The 26157-nt window shown below is 52.6% G+C and overlaps 1 protein-coding gene across 1 annotated transcript in view; it reads left to right on the top strand.

Moving 5' to 3' along the window:
• The window catches only part of LOC137907126 (voltage-dependent T-type calcium channel subunit alpha-1I-like), a 46278-nt gene that overhangs the window by 12467 nt on the left and 7654 nt on the right, over positions 1-26157 (top strand). Inside the window, exons 4-27 of the mRNA XM_068751438.1 lie at positions 1144-1277; positions 5011-5108; positions 7176-7335; positions 8558-8900; positions 8976-9068; positions 10048-10387; positions 10453-10748; positions 12139-12290; positions 13323-13508; positions 14007-14124; positions 14397-14552; positions 15454-15541; positions 15900-16066; positions 17657-17727; positions 17929-18403; positions 18747-18847; positions 19902-20025; positions 20472-20540; positions 22747-22925; positions 23149-23275; positions 23894-24019; positions 24096-24185; positions 24599-24791; positions 24962-25113. Of these exons, the coding sequence (XP_068607539.1) occupies positions 1144-1277; positions 5011-5108; positions 7176-7335; positions 8558-8900; positions 8976-9068; positions 10048-10387; positions 10453-10748; positions 12139-12290; positions 13323-13508; positions 14007-14124; positions 14397-14552; positions 15454-15541; positions 15900-16066; positions 17657-17727; positions 17929-18403; positions 18747-18847; positions 19902-20025; positions 20472-20540; positions 22747-22925; positions 23149-23275; positions 23894-24019; positions 24096-24185; positions 24599-24791; positions 24962-25113 (4038 nt within the window). The remainder of the gene's footprint in view (positions 1-1143; positions 1278-5010; positions 5109-7175; positions 7336-8557; positions 8901-8975; positions 9069-10047; positions 10388-10452; positions 10749-12138; positions 12291-13322; positions 13509-14006; positions 14125-14396; positions 14553-15453; positions 15542-15899; positions 16067-17656; positions 17728-17928; positions 18404-18746; positions 18848-19901; positions 20026-20471; positions 20541-22746; positions 22926-23148; positions 23276-23893; positions 24020-24095; positions 24186-24598; positions 24792-24961; positions 25114-26157) is intronic.

The raw sequence follows: 26157 nt of genomic DNA, 5'->3' as shown, positions 1-26157 counted from the left end.
GCCGCGTTGGACCCAATAGAATCTCCTCCCGGTGTCTGTCGGTCCGGTTCAATAGCAGCATGGATTTAGCGGGCGGCGGCGCCACAGTCGATAGACCGCTCTCAGAAGATGCCGTGATGTCACCGGTGCGATCTATACGCTGCAACAACCGCGGACGTCAAGCCCTTTGGAGGCTCAGCGTTCAGCGTTCGCCGTGAACGGAGCGCTGGGTGGGATCGGACGGGAGCGCTGGCTGGGATCGGACGGGAGCGCTGGCTGGGATCGGACGGGAGCGCTGGGTGGGATCGGACGGGAGCGCTGGGATGACGACCTACATCCAGAGTTTAGCGTGCTCGTTTGTTCTATAGGAGGAACGACCTGAAAGAGCGTTCAGACGTCAAACAGCATCTAACCCTAACCCTGGAGACGAGCCGGTCCTGAACCGTCTCTAGAAATAAATCGTCCTTTCATCTGACGACTCTGAAGATGAAAGAAGCTCCAAAGCGTCGGAGTTCAGGGATCTTTCTTACGTCGTGATGTTTTCGTTTCTGAGTGCGTGGATTTATTTATTCATCAGCATCATTTTCACGTCCCTCCTCTTTTTCCCAAATTCTACTTTGATGTCATGAAGGCGGGGCTAAAGACGAGTCCGAGGGCGGCGGGAATATTTGTATTTGAAGCGTCATGAAGTCGTCGTCTCTAAATCCCTCCACTCAGAAAAGTCTTAGCAGCAGAAACAGGAAGTGGAGATCTTTGGTTTGTTTGGATTTTTATTTTTATGTCTTTTAATTATATGCTTGATTAACGCTGTGAGCAACGTGTGGGGGTGGGGGGGGGGGGGGGGGTCGGAGACGTGGGGCTTAGCGCTGATTACCGTTCAAACAAATTAGTTTCCTTTACCCCACCAATTAGGGCAAACCGCCCAACTGGGGAGAGGTGAGGGAGGAGGAGCAGGAGAACCGAGAGGAAGAAAATATGTGTACCTGATGATGATGATGATGAATATATTTATTAGATAGAAACAAATCTTTATAAATAAAGATATAAATCTACTTCCTGCGTTAATTTAAACGTTGCAGAGTGGATTACGGCTGAAGTTCATCTGCCAGGAATGATCTGGGCTTCCTCTCCCGTTCTCGACGTGTCTCTTTGTCTTCTCGCCAGGCTTTCGATGCGTTCATCTACATCTTCTTTGCTCTGGAGATGGTTGTAAAGATGGTCGCCCTGGGCATCTTCGGTCGCCGCAGTTACCTTGGAGACACGTGGAACCGGCTGGACTTCTTCATCGTCATGGCCGGGTGAGGACTTCCCTTTGTCCCGTTGGTATGACGGGAAACGGGACTGCAATGCAATGCAACAATAATGTAATTCAGCCAATCACAGCCAGGCATTTAATGCTACAGGTGAGATTCAAAACGTCTGATGACGGAGAGCAAAGCTTTATCCAAGCCGTTCGGTACTTGTGTCGTTAATTAGCGCGGTTGCTACGGGCGACGCAGCCTCCAGTCAGGAAGAGACATCTTGTAAATATTCCTTTGATTTAAGAACGTCACGAGGGATTTTGACGTCCGGTTTGGAGTGTAGTTATTAAATCCTACGCGTCTTCCTCGCATGAGGCGCGACTAACGAGCCTTTGCTTCGACGTCGGTGTTTTAAATTAACACCAGACCTCTGAATTCACACAATCATCAAGCGTTCCGTTGAATAATTTCACTAAATGGGAAGACGAGGAATTGTTGCCAGAACGGGAAGAAAGAAAGAAATCATTCTGGCAAGAGTCGGATCGTTCCAGAGCCGAGGCGGCGAGAATTAAAAACGGTTTGTAGCTTGTTTGTGTTGTGGACATCATTAGCATGCAGAAACAAACAGGAAACAAACAGAGCCACTTCCTGTGGGGAAGGCGGGCTGTTCCCATCGCTCGTTACTCCCCGTTTTCCACGTTCCTCGGTGGATGCTTCCAGCCCTCGGGCCGGAGGAAGCGCCGCTACCGGCGTCTCTCCCACCATGTTTAATCTCCCTCAACCTTTTCCTCCTCGTCTAAGATCCGCCTCCCAGGTGGAACCTCAGCGTTCCAGAGACATAAAGGCGCCGCCACCAATTAATTCTGCATCCACCGCATGTGGTGGGTGTCGCGGCCGGGGGGGGGGCGAGATTAAAACCCCTGCCAGCTGCAGGGAGGGGATTAGGAGCAGCGTGAGCGCCACGGCGGGCGCCGCTCATCAGACCCACGGGCTCCACGCCGCTCCATCGTGGTCCTGATGCTGCTGCTGGTTTGCCATTTTTCATTCTGACAAACAAAGCGGCGCCTGAAAGCCTCTCATGTCGGACTCTGACGCAGGTGAGCGTTCTACGGTTCAGGTAGCACACCTGAGAGTTTCTGTGAGACCAGGACCCATCTTCAGATTTTATTAATCCGGATCCGTCCAGCAGTTTTCCTGTAATCCTGCTAACAATCAGACAAACACACATCAGAAAATGTTGCTTAGATTCAGACCTGGAATCAGCTGTTCCGGGACAGAAACGTTCACGATGGTTCGCTGACGGTCTAAAGACGGTTGGCCCGGAGGCCCTCGCATCGCTTCAGAACACCTGTTGGGATTTGCATATCTGAGGCGGGGCCCGCCATAACGCAGGTAGCTTCACCTGTGCACGTCACCCGGTTAAGTTAAAGGCTGCCGTGAGACAGGAAATAAAGCTAAATAAATACGTGCGAAGAGCACGAGTGAGGCTAACGTTAGCATTCCCCTCCTGTTTCTAATGAAGAATTCCGACATGCTTCGGGTTATTCCAGATTATTCCAACGATGAACCGGAGTAGAGAGAAGAGCGTCTTCATCGTGTTTCCATATAAACACTCGCTGCATATTTAATGCTTTAAATTACAGCGTTCCTCTCACTAAACGACATCCGTGTGCTTTAACACGTTTGCCTCCGCATGCAAACACTCCGGCGTTTTAATTGGAGGAGGAGGAGGAGGCGATGGAGTTAATGATCCTGAATAGATTGCCAGGCTCGGAGCGAACGCAGGAGTCTTCTGGCAGCATCTGTCTCGACAGATGTGTGCATTTGGGGGCTTATTATTGCGACGAGTGGCGGGGACAGAGGCGGATCATGTGACCGCGCCTTCATCGACAGGTGGCTGACGGTGCAGAGCAATGAAAGCCGTGAGGAGGGAGTGAAAGGGTTAAACACGGAGAGATCGACTATTAGCAATGAAAAAAAAAATCTTAAAAGTTGAAGACGAGTACTTTAGCGCTGCTGTAGGTGTGCGTGTGTGTGCGTGTGTGTGTGCGTGTGTGTGCGTGTGTGTGTGCGTGTGTGTAGGTGTGCGTGTGTGTGTGTGTCTGTGTGTGTGTGTGTGTGTGTGTGCACGGCCCTTTTTGACTCACAAACCTCTTCTGGGACAGAAAATCTACTGCATCCATTAAACTCATTTTAATAATTGATGCCATCTTCTCCAGCGGCGGCTCGGCCCGGACTCTGTAGCGCTCCGCTAATCATCATATTAGCTTCCTGTCGCCCGGCGAGGAGAACCGGCGAGGAGAACCGGCGAGGAGAACCGGCGAGGAGTCTATAATGAGGCGACCGCCGCCGATGTGTCCCGTCTGAAGACGGAGACGCGCGCCGTCGGAGACGAAGGTCGCTGCCGAATGAAGACGGACGTTTAATAGGCTGGGAGATGGATGACATCTTGCGTCCACGCTGAAGTCGAGGGGATCTGGGGGGCGGAGCCTATCCCAGTTTGGGTGGGAGGCAGGGCTCACCCTGGACAAGTCGCCAGCTCATCACAGGAGCACATACTTCCGCGACTGAGTGTCACCTTTGACCTGGTGTTGAAGCGCAGTGCAGCTTGACCCGAACAAGGTGCATTCTGGGAACCTGAGCTTTAATTGTGCCTGTTTTCCCTTGAATCCTGTCAGGAGTTCCTTTTCTTCAGGCTCCTTCTGAACCCTGAAACTCCCCCTGGAACGGGGGGGTTCTGCCTCCGCCTGCTCCCCTGTTATTTGGCTGACAGGAAGACCCTCCTCCAGGTGCACAGGCTGAAGGGTTGAAAGGAACTAATTGGCCGTAGCTTCCCAAAGCTTGAACGCCCGCCCGTGCTGCAGCCTCTCGTTGATGCCTTTTAATCGTTCTGTTTTTAGCCGGTTCCACTATCTCGACGTCTTCCACCCCGTCAGATTCCGGCTGCTCATCCAGGTATGTGCGTTCCGCTAGCGCTGTAATTAGCTCCACCGCTTGATAAATCCCAGAGGCTCGCTCTCCTGCGCTCAATCTCGCTTTATCGCCGGCGTTCTATTGGAGTTAATCCTTCCCCATTTATCAGCTCTTACCTCGGGCATTCTCCTTTCTACTTGTGTCGGGAACGAAGGAGGCCTACTTCCATCATCTTCATCATGAGAGGAAGGGGTGCATGGGTTGGAATACTGGTGGTCATGTTTGTAGCTTAGCCGGGACGTTAGCCGGGGATTGGGCCAATGTTCCGTTGCAGCAGAATGAAATGGACGAGATGTGGCTCCAGTTCTCCCAGTAAAAAAAACCAGAGACTTTTACACAACTTCCAAGTTCATCCTGATGGAGCCGTCATTACCTTATTATTATTCATTAGCTTGACTAATAAGACTCATTAATGTTGGTGTGCAGCAGTAAACTAATTCGCTGACGTTCCCAAACACAGCTGACCCGTTTCTTTGAATTTCTGGCTTCATTAAGGACATAAATCTCAGCTCATTAATTCACATTCGGCTCCTCGCAGTAGGAACCCGATCCACTCGGGCCTTCTAGTCTGGCCCAGCGTGGACGAAGGAGAATTCTCAATCAGCAGAACTCCTCATTTCTCCTCGCGTGAGTTTATTTGCTCGTTTATCCCTTTTGTTGCTCCTTAATGGAATCTGCCTATTTCATTACCGGTGTGTTTGGTAGTTAATAACAAGGTGATGGAGCTCTAAACTCTATCAACTTCCTTTTTGTCCTCTTTGATAAGTATTGGTGTCGGTATAAAGTTTTCCTGTGTGTATTTTTGTGTGTTTTCCAGGATGATTGAATACTCGCTGGACCTGCAGAACGTCAACTTCACCGCCATCAGGACGGTCCGGGTACTGCGGCCTCTCAAGGCCATTAACAGGGTGCCAAGTAAGTTAAAACGCTTCGGATTGGGAATATGTCATTAAATATGTAAATAAGGGCGACGCTTCTAAAATAAGTCCAATGATCTCGGAATCGTTTCTGTCCGTCGGTTTCCATGACGTCTCCGTTCGAGGCTCGATAAGGGTTTAAATTCAAGCTCAGGTATAGAGCTGCTCGTCTGTCGGACTCTAAACAGCTGTTATGGGACAATCCGGTGTGCAGGGGGGGCTTTCGGATCTGTTCCTCTTCCCATTTGACATTAAAAAGATGAATGTGTTGTAGCGGTCGACACGGAACGGCGCTTAGAAACAAGAAAGAACAGAGAGCCAATAAATGCTTACACACACACCCCCAATCTGTTGGGATTCTGCTCGGCAACGATTCAACACGGGGAGACATTTGTGTAAAACGGGAGAACAAAGGAAAGGAGCGGCAGAAAAGGGACAAATGAGCAAAGGGAAATGGGGAATGTCCAGCTCTGTGGACAACGGGGGGGGACGGACGAGAAGAAGAGAGGGAGGATGAGGGGAAAGATGAATCCCCTCTGTAAACACACACACACACGTACACGCACGCACGCACACACACACACACACACGTGCGCGTGAAGCAAGCAGCGCTGTCAGCTAATGGGACGCTAATGGGAATGATGCGGTCCTGGTTCCCTGCGGCCACGGCTTAGAGGAGTGGGCCCGTTGACTACGTTACCCACAATCCTCCTGGGAGAAGCCCATATTCGCAGTAAAGGTAGCATCATCAGCGCTCTTCTGTCTAATCGGCTGCACTCTGCAGCTTCTGTTCCAGGATACGTTAATCAGTCGTGTGAAGCTATAAGCTATAAGCTATAAGCTATGAAGCTATAAGCTATGAAGCTATCCATGAAGCTATCCATGAAGCTATAGCGATGCTTCATCCCTTTGCTTTACACGGGTAACCGGGGTTCTTCACCAGCACCGGAGGACTTCAGACGGACTTCTTTATTCGGAAAAGCGTCGTCAGTTTCAACTTTCTCAAAGGAACTCCGGCTCTGCGATCCGGAACGTCTGGCGCCACGCCGTTCAGCTGGAAGCGGATCAACCAGCTTGATTCAAATGGCCTTTTATTTTTTGTAGTTCCTGCCAATAATTAGACTGATTCCAGAAGAATTAACAAGGTCATGGAAACATCACATCAGCAACGCTTCAGAAACAGATCAGAAGTTTGAGGAACTCGTTCCAGTTCGATCAGATCCCACCTGAGCCCGGAGATCATTCCATCACCCCCGTTCTACGGCAGGGATGGGCGGGAACGGACCACGGATCCCATCCCTTTGAGACGGATCGCGTTCCGACGAGAAATGTGCATAAACCGGGATGCAAAACGTTATTTTTAGACTGAGAACGGTTTCAAACATGCATCTTTTATTCTACTTGATGTTTCCCTCGACTCCGACTCCAGGTATCCTCCCTGCTGGAGGCTCGCTGCTTCCTCTTCTCCTGATTTATTCAGCCGTCAGCATCTTAAGCCTTCATGCCGTTTGGAAGCCCCCCTGGGAGAAGGTCGGCGGACCGCCTGCCCACTTACCCTTGATTAGTCGGCTAAACGCTCTATTTATCTATTTATTTATCTATTTCACAGATAACATTTAACCCTGTTTCGTTTCTTCGGCGCATCAGAGCCGGCGCAACGAGCCGTGGGATCACAGTTAACGTGCCGATTAGAGATTGATTAGCGTCTTATGCTAATACAATAGCATCTATGGAAACGCTAGCATGGCGTGTTGATTTCTGCGTGTGGCCGGGGGGTTGCACATCAAGGGGTTAGCAAGACGACACCGTGGTGACACGCCTTGAGGCGTGGAAGCGAGTTCGGGAGTTGAACCGGCAGCCTTCCTGACGATAAATGGATTCTCCTCATGAAGGCTGTGATGGAATGTCGTCTCTGATGGTTGGGTCTGAAGCCGTCCTGTCTTTTCCCTTCCTTGGATCAGCCCCGCCTCCTGCTCCGACTGTGGATCGGGATTGATTTGAGGTGTGTGTGTGTGTGTGTGTGTGACGCGCGGCGTTCTGAGCACGTGTGTGTTTGTCCCTTCAGGCATGCGCATCCTGGTGAACCTCCTGCTGGACACGCTGCCCATGCTGGGCAACGTCCTCCTCCTCTGCTTCTTCGTCTTCTTCATCTTCGGGATCATCGGGGTGCAGCTGTGGGCGGGGCTACTGAGGAATCGCTGCTACCCGGAGGAGAACTTCACGCTGTGAGTCGCACGCCGTCACTCCCACCATCCTCTCCTCCGGAACGATGCTCCTCGCAGAAGGAGGTGAAGTTAACACAAACTTCGTGCTTGTTTCTTCCTGAAACGCTGGCGATGGATCAGGTCGGCCTTTATCGCCGCTAACCTTTACACTCCCTTCAGCTTCTGTTTCTACCGTGGCTTCGTCTCCGTGGCCCGTTAAAAGCCCGTCGGGTTTATTAGAACCATCCGTCCGTCTGAGGCTGCTGTGAAAACCCACCAGAACCGGCGAGACCCAACCTGCCTGCCTGGAGGAACGCAGGAGTCGGCCGGGTGGAGGCTGACAAGCCCGGGGAGAAAATAATAAAATAATCATCTGATGAAAGGGGTTGTGGGGCGAAGCCATCGCCATGGTAACCGCTCCAGCAATGAGGCGGAGAGGCAATGTAATCACAGGATGTCCTGACCCACCTGAGTTAATTTTAGTAATGTCATCGGCTGCTGGTAAAACATCCACGGGAGCTTACATGGAGCTCAGGTAAACCAGGAGCAGCGCTCTCCTTCAGCCGCTGGGAGGAGTCCAGCGCCTCCTCGTGTCCCACGGGAGGAGTCCAGCGCCTCCTCGTGCCCCACGGGAGGAGTCCAGCGCCTCCTTGTGCCCCACGGGAGGAGTCCAGCACCTCCTCGTGCCCCACGGGAGGAGTCCAGCGCCTCCTTGTGCCCCACGGGAGGAGTCCAGCGCCTCCTCGTGTCCTACGGGAGGAGTCCAGCACCTCCTCGTGCCCCACGGGAGGAGTCCACGCCTCCTTGTGCCCCACGGGAGGAGTCCAGCGCCTCCTCGTGTCCTACGGGAGGAGTCCAGCGCCTCCTCGTGTCCCACGGGAGGAGTCCAGCGCCTCCTTGTGCCCCACGGGAGGAGTCCAGCGCCTCCTTGTGCCCCACGGGAGGAGTCCAGCGCCTCCTTGTGCCCCACGGGAGGAGTCCAGCGCCTCCTCGTGTCCCACGGGAGGAGTCCAGCACCTCCTCGTGCCCCACGGGAGGAGTCCAGCGCCTCCTCGTGCCCCACGGAAGGAGTCCACGCCTCCTCGTGCCCCACGGGAGGAGTCCAGCGCCTCCTCGTGTCCTACGGGAGGAGTCCAGCACCTCCTCGTGTCATTAAGAAACAAAAAAGACGAGGAGAATCCCAGACAGACGGAACCTCCGGCCCGTTTGGTCTCAGATTGCAAAGCTTGGTTTTCTCTTCCAGAACCACGGGCGTCAGTCTGCCTCGGCCTTACTACATGGCAGACGAGGATGACGAGCGGCCCTTCATCTGCTCCCTGCCGATGGACAACGGCATCATGTCGTGCTCCGACGTCCCGGCACGGCGCGAGGGGGGACGGTCGTGCTGCCTGGACAAAGACGACGCCCTGTACCGCCAGTCGCTGGGCCTGAGCCCGGAGCCGCTGGCCAACGGCAGCGTCGGCGGGGCGGGGCTCTGCGTCAACTGGAACCAGTACTACACCCGGTGTGGCACCGGGCACGGCAACCCCCACAAGGGAGCCATCAACTTCGACAACATCGCCTACGCCTGGATCGTTATCTTCCAGGTTCGGGTTGCTCAGCAGCCAATGGGATGTCTGTCTCTTTGCAGATGACACCTGTGTGTTCGTCCCTGACTGCAGGTGATCACGCTGGAGGGCTGGGTGGAGATCATGTACTACGTGATGGATGCTCATTCCTTCTACAACTTCATCTACTTCATTCTGCTGATCATCGTGAGTCGGGAGCGAGTGCACGCCGCCGCCGCCGCCGAGCCGGAGCGGGATGCCGTTGGATGTTTATTTTTACCGCAGTATTAAGAGCAGGAAACACAAACACACCTTTAAAACGATGCCAACCAACATTTCACGCTCTTAACTTTGTCGTCTTTGTAATAAGAACATGCCTGTAATCTTTTTTAGTGTGTTAACATGACAAAACCTGCAACTGACGTGCACACGCACGCACGCGCGCACACACACATGCACGTAACACGCTTTAATTCCAGTCCTTTAGCTTCTCTCTGTATTTGTGTTCCAACATGTTTGCGCTGATGTGCGTTCTCTTCGGTGTGTGTGTGTGTGTGTGCGTGCGTGTGTGTGTGTCAGACCCGGGGGCTGTTGTGTCTCTTTATTACACTTGTAATTGCTTCATTTTCAGTCAGCAGCTCTTCCTCTCCTCCCGTTTCACCGACGCTCCCTTTGTTTCTTCCTCCTTTCATTTCCACCCCCCCCCCCCCCCCCTCCCGTCCTCACCGCGGATAACACTTCCTTCCTTCTTTCCCTCGTTCATTTCGTCCCCCTTCTTCTTGCAGAGCATCATCCACTCGTCTGTCCATCCTCTCATTATGTGGAAACAGAGAGTTGTATGAGCTCCATCCCTCCATCCATCCATCCAACCATCCAACCATCCATCCATCATCCCTCCATCCATCCATCCAACCATCCAACCATCCATCCATCCATCCCTCCATCCCTCCAACGATCAATGATGATTTGACTTTCGCGTAGGAAGGCAGATTATTTTCCTCCAGTAATCCACAGCCTGCAGAAAACCACCTTCCTCCTCTGTGCTGTCTGTCAGCTTGTAGTCCCGCCCCCCTTGTCTCGCCGAGGTAAAGGCGTAAACTTTGATGCTGCTTGTTGGGAACTAACTGGGTTTGTTGGTCGAGCCGGTGAATGACCCGGTTCACCATGGAGCTCTTCCTCCTCCCAGGTGGGCTCCTTCTTCATGATCAACCTGTGCCTCGTGGTCATCGCCACCCAGTTCTCGGAGACCAAGCAGCGGGAGCACCAGCTGATGCAGGAGCAGCGGGCGCGGTGCTCCTCCTCCTCCACCCTGGCCAGCGAACCCGGCGACTGCTACGAGGAGCTCTTCCAGCTGCTGTTCCACCTCCTCCGCAGGGCCAGGAGGCAAACCGTCGCGCTCTTCAACACCCTGCGGGGGAAACCCCGCGGCTTCCGGGGAGTCGGCAGAGGGCGAGGAGGAGGTCAAGGGAGGCAGAGGAAGGCCAACAGAAGGGAGGCGCGTGAGAGGAGGGCAGTGAGGAGGCATGGTAGGTAACCGTGGTCACGGCGGTCGTATTTAGAGGCACGCCTGATGGGTCCGTCGTCGTTTCAGGCCCGCCCTGCCCCCACCATAGTAAAGCTGACCACCCCTCGCCCACCGATGGCTGCCCCCAGTGCGCCGCGGGCCCGTCGCTCGCCGACGGCGCAGAGGAAGGAGCCGTGGAGGACACCGACGACGAGAGCGCAGGGGCACATGGGAAATGTAGTCCCACCGAGCGATGCATGGAGCTCTGGCAGGACTCCAGGTCCAAGCTGTGGGGCATCGTGGAGAGCAAGTACTTCAGCCGGGGCATCATGATCGCCATCCTGATCAACACCATCAGCATGGGCATCGAGCACCACCAGCAGGTAAGGCCCGGGCCGCGCCCCTCGCCCACGGGAGAGCCCGGAGTAGTTTCCGCTTCCTGTCCTTGCAATGCAGCAAAACGTCGTTGCCCTCGACGACGGGGGATGAAGTTGTGTTTGGCCAACATAAACGCTGCCACGCCTTCGGATCGGGAAGATCGCAGCCCGTTTCTCCGCTCTGTACCCGCTGTCGTTTCATCAATATTTCTCGCTGTTGCCGAACCATCGCCCACTCGCGCCCGCCGCCGCCGCAGTGGTGGGTCGTCTCTCGTCTAAAAATAGAGGCAGGCAGAGCAGGCAGACACTTCGCTCCTTTAATGGAGGGGGAAACGGCACGTTGAAGCGCCCGTGGTTATCAGGCTGGTCTGATCCCGATCCTGGTGGGAGGCGCTTCCACCTGTCCCGCCACACCTGCAGCCGGAGGAGGCGTGGACGCCACTCCCATTCATAGATTAGTGGTGAAAGAAGGAGACTTACTTTATTGATCCCGAGCTGGGAAATGAACGTAGTGAAAGACGACTAGAGGCTAATTAGAGAGTGACCGTTCCGGTCAGGGATTCCTGCTTCCTGCTTCCTGCTTCCTGCTTCCTGTATCCCAAATGGGATTATTCTTCAGAAGTTGTTGTAGTTTAACCGCGAGTACTGATGAAAATACAAGGTCACGTCCTGCACACCGCTGCCTTAATTCAGCTGTGAATTCACACTCGTCCTATTCTGTTCAGGGAAACACGATTCTTCAGATCTGTTCCCGGGTCTTTGCTAATGAGACGTTGTGCGGTAACGGACACCCGGGGGCCGGGGACACGGATCGGCTGCTGCAAACGGCGGTCAGCCGTCGCGTCGGTCCAGACAGTCGCTGGCTTCATGCATCATTAGGACCGACACACACACACACACACACACACACACACTCTCGTGTAAATGCTAAACCCACAGTGCTCATTGATTCTGGCCCGGTGAAATGTCAGAAGTGTCAACGCTGAAGTTAAGGGGGAGCTCTGTGGAATAGCGATGCAAATCTAGCTGTGTGTGTGTGTGTGTGTGTGTGTGTGTGTGTTCTACCGAACAGAAGAATTCATGCAGTGTCAGAAACGACAACAAATAAATTCATTCACACTGGGAACTGAGTCGTTCGGATTAAATTGACAATTTCTAAGAAGACAGCGGGAAGTGAAAACGATTCTAGGTCTACTGGAAGAGTCTAGGCCGGCACGGTGGCGTAGCGGTTAGTGTACCGGGTTCTAATCGTATCTGTGCAGGCTTCATATGTTCTCTCCGTGCTTTTCGGCTGTTTTCTCCGGGTTCTCCGGTTTCCTCCAGAAACACGCACCTCTGACTTCCTTCCCTTCCGTCTTATTTTCCTCTTCCTCTTCCTGTTTTTCTTCTGCTCCAGCCAGAGGAGCTCACAAACGTCCTGGAGATCTGCAACATCGTCTTCACCAGCATGTTCTCCTTGGAGATGATCCTGAAACTCACGGCGTTCGGATCGTTCAACTACCTGAGGAATCCCTACAACGTCTTCGACGGCGTTATCGTCATCATCAGGTGAAGACGCGGCGTCGATCCCGACGTCCGGAACGCGCAGCGTGCTGGAACAAAGAGGAGGACAGAAATAGTCTTGGCTGGCGAGGGAGGGGGGCGCGCCATCTTCTATTCTGCCGGGCTGTTGCTGCGGTTAAATTATTCACGTCCGTCTTTGTCAAACTGTCATCCGTGTTCCACATTTGTTGAAATGAACCACCTGCATGTATCCGGATGCCGCCGTGTCAGACGCCGTCAAACGGGTTCAGGCTTTTGTTGTCGGCGCCTCCGGCTTGGGCCGAGTGGCTCGTCGTTTCATCTGGCTCGGCGCCTTTGTCATTTTGATCCCGAGATCAAATACGTATCAAAGCGACTGAAACCGAACGGCATCAAACGCGCAGCCCGTCAGAGAAGACGCGTCTGCATCCCCCGTCTCATCTCTCGGTCCAACGCTCGTCTTCCTCTCTTCATCATCATCCGAATGTCCTCGGTGCCGCTCGGGGAAAGTGCTTCTCTTCAGACGTTAGCATGTCCGCGCTGTCTTCCTGTGCTGATTGGAGCCTTTGATAAGCATCACAATTAGCAGACGCATATCTTTAAAGCCAGATGTTCCACTCAGATGGTTTTCCTTGAGAAGAAGGAGTTTGCTCCTCAAACACACCGCGTGTGAGGAGTGATGAGGTCAGAGCCTCGAACCCAAACCCAAACGACGTCCCGCTGCTGTAGAAATAAATGCTTCAGGGTTGTGATTTGTCTGGTTGAAATATTAATGCTGCTGTCTGGTGGTGGACCCGGGGGGGGGGGGCTGATAATGTACCGCATCACGAGGCGAGAGCGGCTGGTGGACCTCAGAATGCAGAGACGGCGACTCAGGAAAAAACGCAATATAGACGGTAAAAATACTCCGTGTAGAACAAAAGCTAACGAAGGCCCGCTACGACGTGCCGGCTCCGGCTCCGTCGCCGCCGCCGCCGCGCCCTCGCTACAAAACAGCATCAGGAACACAAAAGAGCACGAGACCACGAGGAAACGTTGCCTTCCTGCGTTTCTCCTCAGCATCTGTGAGATCGCCGGTCAGTCTGACGGCGGCTTGTCCGTGCTGAGGACCTTCAGGCTGCTGAGGGTGCTGAAGCTGGTGAGGTTCATGCCGGCCTTGAGGAGGCAGCTGGTGGTCCTCATGAAGACGATGGACAACGTGGCCACCTTCTGCATGCTGCTCATGCTCTTCATCTTCATCTTTAGGTAATGTAAACGGAGGCTTGACGCCGCACCTCATTCCCCGACGGCGTCTCTTTCATTGTGCTCCCAAAGCGAGATCAGCGCTGACTCGTTCCTTTCCTCCGGTGCGCCTGCTTAACGGCTGCAGGAAGGAAAAGGTTCCACGGAAGCTGCTAACCCGGCTGCAAAATAACGAGCACACACTTCAAGAGCTGCTTAAAGTGTAACAGGCGGCCGTCGCCGGGCTCTGGTCGCATTTTAAGGGCCTAAATGATCTTTGAGCTCGAGTGTTGTAAGTGCAACTACTTATTTAGAAGCAGGAATGTGTAACAATGCTCCGAATCCACCGCACTGATTGCGGACCCTGCGGGGCCTCATTATACATGACTGTGATCCATAATTTGAATGCAGTTAATTAGACATTAAAACAGCCCTGACATTAGTTTTACATGCCTGCGATGTTTCACAGCGGTAGGAAGGCCATCGTGTTGTCCATTACGTTGACCTGCTTTTACCTTCCAGTATCCTGGGGATGCACATCTTCGGCTGTAAGTTCAGTCTGAAGACGGAGACCGGGGACACGGTGCCCGACAGGAAGAACTTCGACTCGCTTCTTTGGGCCATTGTCACCGTTTTCCAGGTAATCGACACGTCAAGGAAACTCGTTCTGAAGAGTTAATTCTCTGGAGTGCAGCAAGTGTCTGGAAAAATAAAAGAAAAGGGCGTTGGATTCAGAATGCCGTGTCCTGTCTCTAGATATGCAGATGACACGCTGCTATTTCTTCAGCTTCAACACATTCCTCCACACTTTTATCTGCATCATGGTTAATAATCAATGTGCCGCCGTCCTTGGATGCTTACGAGACAGTCTCTAAACGTGTCCTCTGCGTATGTTTGTCCGCGTCCTCTCAGATTCTGACCCAGGAGGACTGGAACACGGTTCTGTACAACGGCATGGCGGCCACCTCACCAGTGGCTGCTCTTTACTTCGTGGCCCTCATGACCTTCGGAAACTACGTCCTCTTCAACCTGCTGGTGGCCATCTTGGTTGAGGGCTTCCAGGCGGAGGTAAAGGAACCCGTAGCTTCAAGCGGGGAGACACAGAAGGATTTCTGACGAGCTAAACGGCAAACGTTGCACATAGCGAATTAAAAACGTTGACAACGACCTCAATAAAGCGCTTATTTATTGTGTTGATGCTGCAGTCGCATCGCGTTGGAATGAATGTGCAGTTTAATCAATAACTGAATGGCCGCTTATTAAGAATTATCTTCACGCCTGGTGCTCGTTTCAAAGTTTATAATGGGACATGGTGCAAATTTGTATTTGTGATTTCTATAATAAACAAATGTTCAAATATCTCCCATGTGAGTCAAGAACGATGAAACAGAAACGCAGCGACAGGAAACGAGCTCTGAAGTAGAATCGGACGAAGCTGAAATAACAAACCCCGTTTGGTTCCGTCAAACAGGAACAAAACGCCTCTTTTTATGCCACTTTATTCTTATTATACTGATAATTGCAGTATCAATCGTGATGATCTTGTTCAGGGGCTCCACAGTCACAACACAAGCGTGTGTTCAGCACAACAGTGTAATTAGTTCAGCCATCCATCGCCGCGGAAACCGCTGGAACATTATGCTGTCAGTCTGCCGTCGGATGTCAGTCTGCCGTCGGATGTCAGACTGCGGCGTGCTGAAGGGGAAACACCGACACAAATCACACGGCTTCTGATTGATCTGTCTCGTCTCTACATTAAATATTCCCGTCTTTCCGATTGTCCGCGCTCAAAATATCCGGACAAATCAGTCCAGATTTTTCCTTTGCAACGACCAGGTGGGACGTCCCGTTGGCCTTATCAAAGCGTTTTACTGATCAAAGCCTGATGGGCTGGATTGAAGTGCTGCGATAGGAGAGAGAAGATGATCCTCGCTGTCGCTTCATCTCTCATCCTCTCTTTCGTCTCCAGGGAGACGCCAATTGTTCCTATTCGGACGACGACCGCTCCTCTTCCAACTTTGACGAAAGCGAGAAGCAAGAATCCACGAAGTTGTCTGGTGGGTTGTCTAAAGTTCAGGTTCATCCCTCTGACTTTCAAGTTCAGAAGTAATATTCTGACTATGAAGCCTTACCCAGGTGAACGTGTAAGAACTCACCTGTAGCTGCAGAGCCTTCGGATACGATGACGTCATAATTCTGGGCACATCCAAGCGGGAGGAGATCCGGGGAAGTCCCAGAACTCCTTGCTGGGATTACATATCTCAACTGGCCTGGGAATGTATTGGAATCCCCCAGAGGATGAACGTTTAGGAATACCCTTCTTTGTTGCCATCATGATTGGATTGATGGATGGATGGATGGATGGATGGATGACAACTCTGACTCCATTATCCGATGTCTATCCGCCCACTCTAGACCCGAGGATCTGCACCCTGACCCCCAATGGCCACCTGGAGCTGGGAACTCTTTCAGGATCCAGAGGGTCCTACTCCTCAGAGAGGCGGAGCTTCACCATCGAATCCAGGAAGAGCAGCGTGATGAGTGTGGGAAAGAGCAGCCTGGAGAGACGCTCCTACTCTCTGGTACGTCTACCTACCTCATTACTGTCCTACCTACCTGCTGTGTAACCTACCTACCTATCTAATGACCTACCTACCTCCCTAATAAATGAATAATATATAAATTAAGTATCACAATAAATAAAACATCGCAGTAGGAATTTCACAGCTTTTACGTTGGAGAAAGAAACTGAACCACTTCTAAACTGTACGGCTCAGCATCCAGTTGCCATGGCAACATGAGTCACAGAGGAGTAGCGATGGGAAGATGGAACAGAGAATCTGTGACGAAGAGGAAGAGAAGACTTTTAAGACGATAAGCCGCAGTTTGGCGGCGTCCTCACCACGGAGTTGATAATGTTAAACGCAGTGGGGGGGGGGGGGGATCCACTCCGGCAACTCCTCCCCTTCACGTGGAGCGCTGCGAGCCAGGTGACATCAGGAGCGCCGCAGTGCTGGCCAGTCAGGACAGATGCTGATGAATAATTGAATGAGTCTTACTGAAGTTCTGCTGAACTTTAAAGCGTGTTCTGTCCTCGATGGACTCGCACCCGGAGGCGTGAATCACCTCCTCCTGCTCGGCGCAGGACGGCGCCGAGCGGACCCGGGTCCAGTGACTCATCACACCGTTGTGATCGCAGCACAATCAAGCGGTGATGAGCCCGGTGGGTGTCCGGCCGCGCTGCAGCCTCTGGCTGGAGATGAAGGGCGGCTCAATGAAAGTGACGTTTCACATCTTCTCTAACGTCGCAGAAAGGAAACGTGACTTCCTTTGTTTTGTTTTTCATCTCTTGTGTTATAAACTGTATAAATGCAGCGGTAACAGCTACAGCAAGAGAATGCATTTCATCCTCATGTTAATATATTATAAATACGCGTTTGTGCTTTTGCAAAGCGGAATGAAAGGCTTTTAGGTCCGTGTCTGCAAAAATCAATATGAAATAAGCAGAGCTGATTGGACTGCAGTGGAAGCTGGCGTTTGCATTGTTTCAGCTCGTCTAATTATTATTTACTGTAACTGTAATGTGAGGCGACGCACAAACAGCGGTTTTATGTTTAGCAGATAACACACATTAGCATTAGCTGCAGGCTGTGGGTGATATGATGACAGTGTGAATCACCCACTCAAACACACTCAGTGTTCCTCTGGAGTCGTCCACGCTGCACTAAGGCGTTTTTTAAAGCGCTCGTTTCTATAGAGACGGATGCACGGACTCAGGTATCAATGCGAACGCTGCAGCCTCATTGGACCAGCCTGGTCGTTTACGAGTAAACAGCTGACGTAGCGTAGCAGCCGTGCTAAAATAAAGAAAATGCTAAATCATAGGTGTGTTATTTGCATCTGCAAGTGTTTTTTTAAATCGGGTCATTATCTCGGAATTCTGAAACAACTGTGTTCTATTTTTCAGTATTTCGCAAAAACAAACAAGAATTTGTGTTTTCTCAAATCTTTTTTCCCAGAATTAATGAGGAGATTATTATTTATTTTTTACATGACAGCTTATAGATCTCAGACTTCTGCGATAATGACAGTAATACTGTAAAAAATGCTAACATGTAAAATAATAAATATAGCACAAACTCCAGGAAGCTTTACTGCTCTGTCTGTTCCAGCGTCACGGCCGCAGTTCCAACTACCACAACTGGGGGCGCCCTCTCCGTCCCCAGTCCACCTGGAGCCGCAGGTAGACGATTACACCTTCAGCTGTTGACTTAATGAATCCTTAGCTTCATTAAGCCTTAATGGCCAACGGGGAAACTTCAAACCTTTACTCTTGATGCTTATTAAATGAGTCTTTATATGCAGGACGTGTTATTACCTCCTTACTGATTGATACATTAGAAGCTGATCATCGGTATTGATAAGGTCCTGCTTGTGCCTGCAGGTCCAGCTCCAACAGCCTGGGCCGGAGGAGCTTTGGTTTTGGTGGAGCTCCCATAGTGGGAGGGAGCCTAAGAGTCCACAGCACCTGCTCCCCCCACTCCTATACCTACACCCCCGAGCAGGAGTCCCTCCTCTCCCGCCCATCCCACTCCCATCACCCTCTACCCCCTCCTCACCCGCCACCTCCCCCGCTCTTCCTCTCCAGGCATTTTGACTCGAGGAGAGATCGACGGGCGCTTTCCCTGGAGCTCCCGGAGCTGCTACGAGCAGGGGCCCCGCCCGCAGGCCCGCCCCCTGTCCGCCCGGAGCACCCAGGGGCGGGTGGATCCGTCACCGGGGGGTCGGTGGCTGGGTTGGGGGTGGATCACCGGGACTGTAACGGCAAGGCGCCGGGTCCCATCACTCAGCTGATGACCGTTTTCCCTCAAGTCAACGCCCGCAAGGACAGAGCTGACCTGGATGAGGAGACAGATTACGTGAGTTGCCATGACAACGCAACGCTCGCCAGGGCAGCAAATAAATTAGTAATCTGAACTTTATAAAAAAAAAATAAAGCGAAGGAGCTCAACAAGGAGCGTTGGCCTTAAGAACGAAGGGGGAATTGCAGCGCTGCAGCGTCCTTATTGCCCCCCCCCCCCGGTGAGATGAGAGAGAGAACTAAATGGAACTCCCAGTCCCGCTAGAACTGTTCATGTTGCTTTCAGTATCAGTATCTGGTATAAAGAGTCTGCTAAGAGCTAAGGCCCAAACGGGAAACAGAAACTAACCGCATATCCCAGGTTCCAGGCTAATTCGACCCCCCCCCCCTCCCTCCTCCAGAGCTGGTGTTTCCGTATCCAGAAGATGATGGAGGTGTACAAGCCGGACTGGTGTGAAACCAGAGAGGACTGGTCCGTCTATCTCTTCTCCCCTCGGAACAGGTGAGTCAAAACACGCGATAAATTCAGCTCGCTGTGCAGAATAAGAGACCGAATAATAGGAAGGTGGTTAAAAACAATGAAAACAATGAATTCATTTACATTTTAAGATGGTTAAATCGTGGAATGGATGGGAGACGCGTGGAAATGGTCGCTGTGTGGAGGCTAGCTCTGTTAGCATGTCTGTCCTGATAGTGTGATATAAGCCGCCTCCCTCCGGAGCATCTCTTTATTTCGTTTTCCCGCTCTCGACAGCGTTATTGACTCCCGGTTGTGTGTCTGTGTCTGTCTTATTATGTTTTCCCCAATCCGTCAAACTGTAGCCGGTCGGAACGCCGCTAAAAGCAGGTTGAACGAAACGTCATTCCATCGTCTTCCCGCTCGCTCAACCGAGTCCGTGCGTGCTGATAGCCACTTAAAGGAAGCCGGGCTCCGGGGATGTGTTTAGGAATCCTGGCAGGTTCCATCTGTCATGCACGGGCTCTGTGTGTGTGTGTGTGTGTGTGTGTGTGTGTGTGTGTACATGCATGTAGCGTGGGAGCGGACAGAATGCGTGTCTAAGCCTCATGTCTGTGTGAGCGTGAGTTCAAAAGGACAAAAGGAGAAACGATCCGATGACAAGAGTTGTGTCTCAGGCGGGATCGGTGCCCACGCAGCGACAAGGCTGCTCGCGATCAATACCGGGGGGGGGGGTTGCCAGGTCTGAATCGATAGCTAGAGGGACGTTTTTATGGGCGTGGAGGAGAAGAGGTCGGATCCGCGCATCGATTTCCTCACCTCCGGTGAATTATACGTCTTTCTATCTCTTACATTTGATGAGAGTGTGTGTGTGTGTGTGTGTGTGTGTGTGTGCTCTCCTGGAGATGAAAGGAATCATGCAGGAACTCCTGTGATTGGATAAAGGAGTAGCTTCTGCTCCCCTTAAGAGTTCGGCTTTGTTTAAGCTTTTCCTGGAGGGAAATCCTTCGGCTGCTTTTCTGCCGCGACACAAATCCCGACTCGTCCTCCTCGTGTCCCAGAGCGTCCCCCCTAACTCGGCCTGCTTCTGTCCCGCCAGGTTCCGGCTGCTCTGCCAGTCCATCATAGCCCATAAACTCTTCGACTATGTGGTCCTGGCCTTCATCTTCCTCAACTGCATCACGGTGGCTCTGGAGAGGCCGAAGATACTGCAAGGAAGCCTGGTAGGAAATATGGAAGCTCTGCTGCGTGTTATGGAGGCATTCAACAGCCGGAGCGCCTCAGGGCTGCATTCTCGGAGCCCTCCTGCTCTCAACACCAACCCATCATTGATCGGACCACAATCTGCTAATTAGTTAATTTCGTGTACGCGTTTGCGAGGCTGCTGTGGCGTCCTCGCTCCGACGTGTCAGCTGAAGCGATCTGAAGCTCTGCAGCTCTCTGAAACTTGACATTTCATTCAGCAGTAAGAGCTGAACTTGATTTAAGAGCAGAGACGCTGATGAAAGGAGTGACGAACTTCAACGGAGGACGGTTTGAGACTGTCCTCTCTGGAACCGTAAAGAGACGTCACACTTCCTTCAACGCCCTTTTCTTTCATTCCTTTCTGCTTCGCGCCTCTTTTGATCCTCATTTTTTCGCCCTTCATGTCTGTCCCCTTTTGTTCCAGGAAAGGGTGTTCCTCACGATCTCCAACTACATCTTCACTGCCATCTTTGTTGCAGAGATGACTGTCAAGGTAAAACCTGTCGATGCTCTCCCTGTTCCCCTCCATTGTTCTGTTTCCACGGTGATTAAAAGTCTTTCCTCCGCCTGGTTCTTTCATCCTCTTCTTGCTCTTCAGCTTCTTTCCTCTAATCATTCGGCTTTCTTATCTCACTTCGCAGCTCTCTTGTCTTCCCTTTTCCACGCCCTCTTCCTCCTCTTTTCTGAAGATGTCTGCAACATGAAGGTTAATCAGTTGCAGCAACCGGCAGATTGATAAAGCAGCAAATTGGGAAGCTGTCGGCCCTTTAGCTGCTCCGGGACGTCCCATCAATAAATACACTAACCTGCTAACATGCTAGCATGCTTATCTGTTGCGCTGATGTGGAGGAGGCGGGGCTTCATTCGTTTTTAAGGTGTTTCTCACTTGAAGATCCGGCCCCCCCCGGTTGAACTCGCCTCCCTATCCTTTCCGCTCTGCCTCTTCACCTCCCTCTTTGCGTCCTTCCTTCCTTCCATCTCTTCGATCAGCCATCCAATGACTCGCATCATTAGCGTCGTCTTCTCCACGCTGCTCCTCTGATTCATTTCCTAATTTATCCAGCGCTCATCGTTCTATCTGCTCTTTTGTAATTTAATCACGCGGTATCTTCGCCCACTCGTTGTTCTAATCTCAAACAGTAAATCTCAGCGTCGGCTCACGCTGAAATCAAAGGTGAAGCAGTCGCTCTTACTCAATAATGAAATACCCTTGAAGTTATTGAACCTGAGTAACATTTAACGCGTAGCATAGACAGATGCTAACGTTAGCATCAGGAGTTTGTCTTTAACTTCCATCTTTCTTAGTTTAAGACATCAACTCTAAATGGTCTCTAGAAGCTGCACACGTTCCTGTCTGAGCCGCTTCCTGCAGAACGTTTCCAAACGGATGAAAACAACAACAACAACAACAACAACAAATGAGTCTTTTAATAAACCTAAAGCGTGCTCTGGATCCCGGGTTCCCGTGCGCCTCCATGCCTGTAGCTCCTAATCAGCTGCTCCTGGTTGGTTGGTCTGATCTCCCTCTGAGGAGCGCTAATGAAACACGGCTTCCTGTTGGAGGCTCGCTCCATCACGGAGGCGTGCGTTCTCATTTCCTGTCCACATGTAAACATTGTTACCTGCACGCATCCAGGCTGACCTTGAACTTTCAGCCTCTAATTAGAAAGCCTCGCCTGTCTAACCCACCCGCGCACGCACACACGCACACACACACACACTGAAACACGTGTAAAACGCGAGTCGACTGCCTCTTTCCACGCCGTGTCTCTCGCCAGCCGCCACGGATCAGAGCGTTGAAGGATCTGAGCGGTCGAGACGCCGTTGGCGCCACGCTGTCATCATCGTTTAACGCCGCGGTGTGGAAGTGGGTTTTGTCCATGCAGTCGTCAGGGACGTGTCGGCGCTTCACTTCCTCCCCTGGTTTGACCTACTTCCTGCCGCCGCACCAGGCTGTCATGAAACAGCAATTAGCTGGAGAAACAGTAGCGGCTTCAAACACGTGGAACTGGGTCAGCGCTTTACACCGGCCTCGTATCGCGTCCCGAGGAGCTCGGCGCCACACGTGGGGAAAAAAGGGAGTCTGAGATCCGCATTTTAGCTTCTAGCGGACGTAATGTGGAAGTTTTTCCAAAACATGAGACAGGAAGTGCAATAAAGAGACGCGTAACAGCTAGCGTTAGCTGCTAACAGCGAGAGGAGGTGTAATAATTGTATTCTTTTGCTTAAGACTGGCCACGCCCCTTACTGTAAGTGGGTGTGGTTTACTAGTGTTTTGCTCTAGATTATTAGCATAAACTACAAAAGAGCAGGATCCGTTTTTGCTCATTGGCTTCATTTCAACTGATCACGAAAGTCAGAGGAAAATCCTCTCGACTGAAATTCAAAAGGCGTGAAGGTTTTCCTTTAATTACTCGTCTTTTATATTCATAGAATTTGCTCTCAGCTCCAGGACAGGCAGCAACACGGCGCATTAAAGCTGTTTAACTGCGCTTGGATCATGATCCGTCATCCAGGAGCAGAAGTAGAACACGGATAGTCGAGCATCCAGATGTTCCCCTTTTAGTCATCTTTCATTCTTCTTTTCCTTGTTTCCTTTTCCTTGTGAACATTCATCCTCTCATTCTGGGAATTCTTTCACCTCCATGCATCTGCTGAGGATCTCCCCTCTCCTCTCCTCTCCTCCCCTCCCCCTCCAGGTGGTCTCCATGGGTCTCTACCTGGGGGAGAAAGCCTACCTGAGGAGCAGCTGGAACATTCTCGATGGTTTCCTGGTCTTCGTGTCCCTGATTGACATTGTGGTGTCGATGGCGGGCGGAGCTAAGATCCTGGGGGTCCTCCGTGTTCTCAGGTTGCTCAGGACATTGCGCCCCCTCAGGTGATGAGGACAAGCTGTTATTGTATCTGTTGAAATATTAAAATGACTGACCTGACCTCTTCTCTTAGTCCATTACATTGCACTATACCAACCTAGGCTATTATTTTGGATAAACCTTTATTGCTGTGTTTCTACACGCACACTAGCAGCTGTTGAGCGACGGCGCCTCCCCCTTTAAGTTATTCCAGGTTTACAGCGGCGTCTTCCTCCTTCCCTCCTTCAGGGTGATCAGCAGGGCTCCGGGGTTGAAGCTGGTTGTCGAGACCCTCATCACGTCCCTCAAGCCCATCGGCAACATCGTCCTCATCTGCTGTGCCTTCTTCATCATCTTCGGCATCCTGGGCGTTCAGGTACACGCCCTGAAAGGTGGAATCACGCCTCCTCCGCTTCTGTATTCCTCTTTTGTTAATCACCCCATCAAAGATGCGCGAGGGCGCCGTGCTCTATCGCATTAGGACCCGAGAGGGTCACAGATAGGATGTGACCTTGCGTGACCCCTGTTCTCGACGCAGGATCCTTGTTGCCTGTTTTTCATTAGCTTGTTTATTTCCGGATCTCTTTAACAGGAAGTCGTTCCCACAGATGGTTTATTCTGCGGCGCGTTGCGCGTCTCCCTTCGTGTTGTCACACGCCTGCATCTCTCAGCGGCGGCGGCTGCAGCCGTCCGGTCTTCCGTCCTCTGAGCAGGCGGGTTTGCTGCCTGCAGACGAGCAGCGCGCTGCCTTCTTTTTAATTGCATCTGGCTGTCAGTCCCTTTCATTTGATCCTCTGCATGCATTATTTCACCCGCGGCGTCTTTGATGTGTTCAGACGGAGGATTGAGGAGTTCAGTTTTGTTGCAGCGCTCGGTGGGAACCCTCCCACGCACTTGTTACAGACGCTAATTATTAAAATGTCTTCAAAGAAGCGGCGAGGCTGGAGCGCCGGCAGGACTTCACCAAGCCCGTGCGTCTGTGTTTCCTCCCCAGCTCTTCAAAGGGAAGTTTTACTACTGTGTGGGTTTAGACGTGAAGAACATCACCAACAGGTCCGACTGCCTCGCCGGCAGCTACCGATGGGTTCACCACAAATACAACTTTGACAACCTGGGACAGGTGAGAGGGCGTGGCTTTCACCACGGGAAGCAGCGACTCTGGTCCACGCTCATCGAGGTGTGTGTTTGTCCTCCAGGCTTTGATGTCCCTGTTCGTGCTGGCCTCCAAAGACGGCTGGGTCAACATCATGTACCATGGACTGGATGCGGTGGGGATAGACCAGCAGGTGAGGAAATCAAACGCACACCTACACACATCATACAGGAAGATGGAGCGTCACAATCTGGCCCAGCGGAGTCAAAGGTTCTGCTCGTATTACTCCTGAAGCTCCACTAAAGCAAGGAGACACCCGTCTGTGGTCGGATCAATATCAAAATGACCATCCAACACATCCGACATTTCTTGCTGTAAGACGGATCTGCCTCGAGTCCTAAAAAGCCCGGCACCGTGCGATTGGTCGTCATTCTGCCTCGACCCGCCTGATGGTTCCACCGCATTCTATGAAATGAAAGCCTTACAACCCTGAAAAGCACAGTTCGGTTCTGGGATCGGACCCGTGTCCCTCTGGACTGTGTCCGTGGACCCACCTGAACCCGACACACTACGTGGCTCCTTACTTTGACTCTGGTTCTCCTGCAGCCGGTGACCAACAACAACCCGTGGATGCTGCTCTACTTCATCTCCTTCCTGCTCATCGTCAGCTTCTTCGTCCTCAACATGTTCGTGGGCGTGGTGGTGGAGAACTTCCACAAATGCCGCCAGCACCAGGAGGTCGAGGAGGCGAGGAGGCGAGAGGAGAAACGCCAGCGTCGCATGGAGAAAAAGAGGAGAAGTAATGGCAGACGGGAGGACGGGAGTTTTTATTATTGCAACTCATCTTAGTCTCTATTTTCATTTACTTGTTTCCTCCTCTGGACCTGAAATCCATTTGTCCTTTTCTTGTCTGTCCGCCTTGCTATCTCTCTATCTTCACCTCCTTCTGCTTCCCCCTCTTCCTTCCAGAAGCCCAGAAGCTGCCCTACTATGCATCGTACGGCCCGGCCCGGCTCGCCATCCACACCTTGTGCACCAGCCACTACCTGGATCTGGTCATCACCTTCATCATCTGCATCAACGTCATCACCATGTCGTTGGAGCACTACAGCCAGCCTCAGGTGAGCGCTGGACGGAGTGAGACGGGTGCAGCAGACCCGTCTCACTCCCCAGAGGCAGCCTGCCACAACCCTCTTCTCGGAATCAGCAGCGGAAACAGCCGGCAAGCAAAGATTTATCAACGGAACACAAACAGTCGGCAGATCTGGGAATTAGTTATGTAAAACGTTTCTGCGAGGCAAGGGCGCTCCGGGAGGGGGGGGTGCTCCGGGAGGGGGGACGCTCTGGGAGGGGGGGACGCTCCGGGAGGGGAGGACGCTCCGGGAGGGGGGGACGCTCGGGAGGGGAGGACGCTCCGGGAGGGGGGACGCTCCGGGAGGGGGGGACGCTCCGGGAGGGGAGGACGCTCCGGGAGGGGGGGACGCTCCGGGAGGGGGGGGGTGCTCCGGGAGGTGGGGACGCTCCGGGAGGGGGGACGCTCCGGGAGGGGGGGGTGCTCCGGGAGGGGGGGGACGCTCTGGGAGGTGGGGGACGCTCCGGGAGGGGGGGGGTGCTCCGGGAGGTGGGGACGCTCCGGGAGGGGGGGACGCTCCGGGAGGGGGGGGTGCTCCGGGGAGGGGGGGACGCTCTGGGAGGTGGGACGCTCCCGGGAGGGGGGGACGCTCCGGGAGGGGGGACGCTCCGGGAGGTGGGGACGCTCCGAGAGGGGAGGGCGCTCCGGGAGGGGGGGACGCTCCGGGAGGCAGGAAGAGTTGTGATTGGAGAATCCGGCCTGCCGTTGGGCGGCGGTAAAGCTTCCTGCCGGACGCTGATTCCGATGCTTTTCTGTCCTCCTGGGGAAACGTATCCCTCAATCCCACGTTCTTATCGGAGCGGCGCCGGCGCATCCATCCCCATCACCGCCCCGATAGAGCTTTGGCGCTAAACCGTAACCGTTTCTGCTAAATAAGAGAATTCGTCACCCCCCGTCTCCAGAAACAGAATAATCTACACTTCTCTGACTCGTAGCGTCGCTGAAAAAGACACTATGGAACAAACCAAAAAAGAAACGTGTGAAATGAGCCGATTCAAAGGTGTGACATTCATTTGTGTGTTTCTTTGAGAGG

This window comes from Brachionichthys hirsutus, chromosome 17 (genome assembly GCF_040956055.1).
Source record: "Brachionichthys hirsutus isolate HB-005 chromosome 17, CSIRO-AGI_Bhir_v1, whole genome shotgun sequence".
NCBI classification, from domain to species: domain Eukaryota; kingdom Metazoa; phylum Chordata; class Actinopteri; order Lophiiformes; family Brachionichthyidae; genus Brachionichthys; species Brachionichthys hirsutus.
Note: the sequence above shows the minus strand (reverse complement) of the source record. Positions and strands in the feature narration are given on the sequence as shown.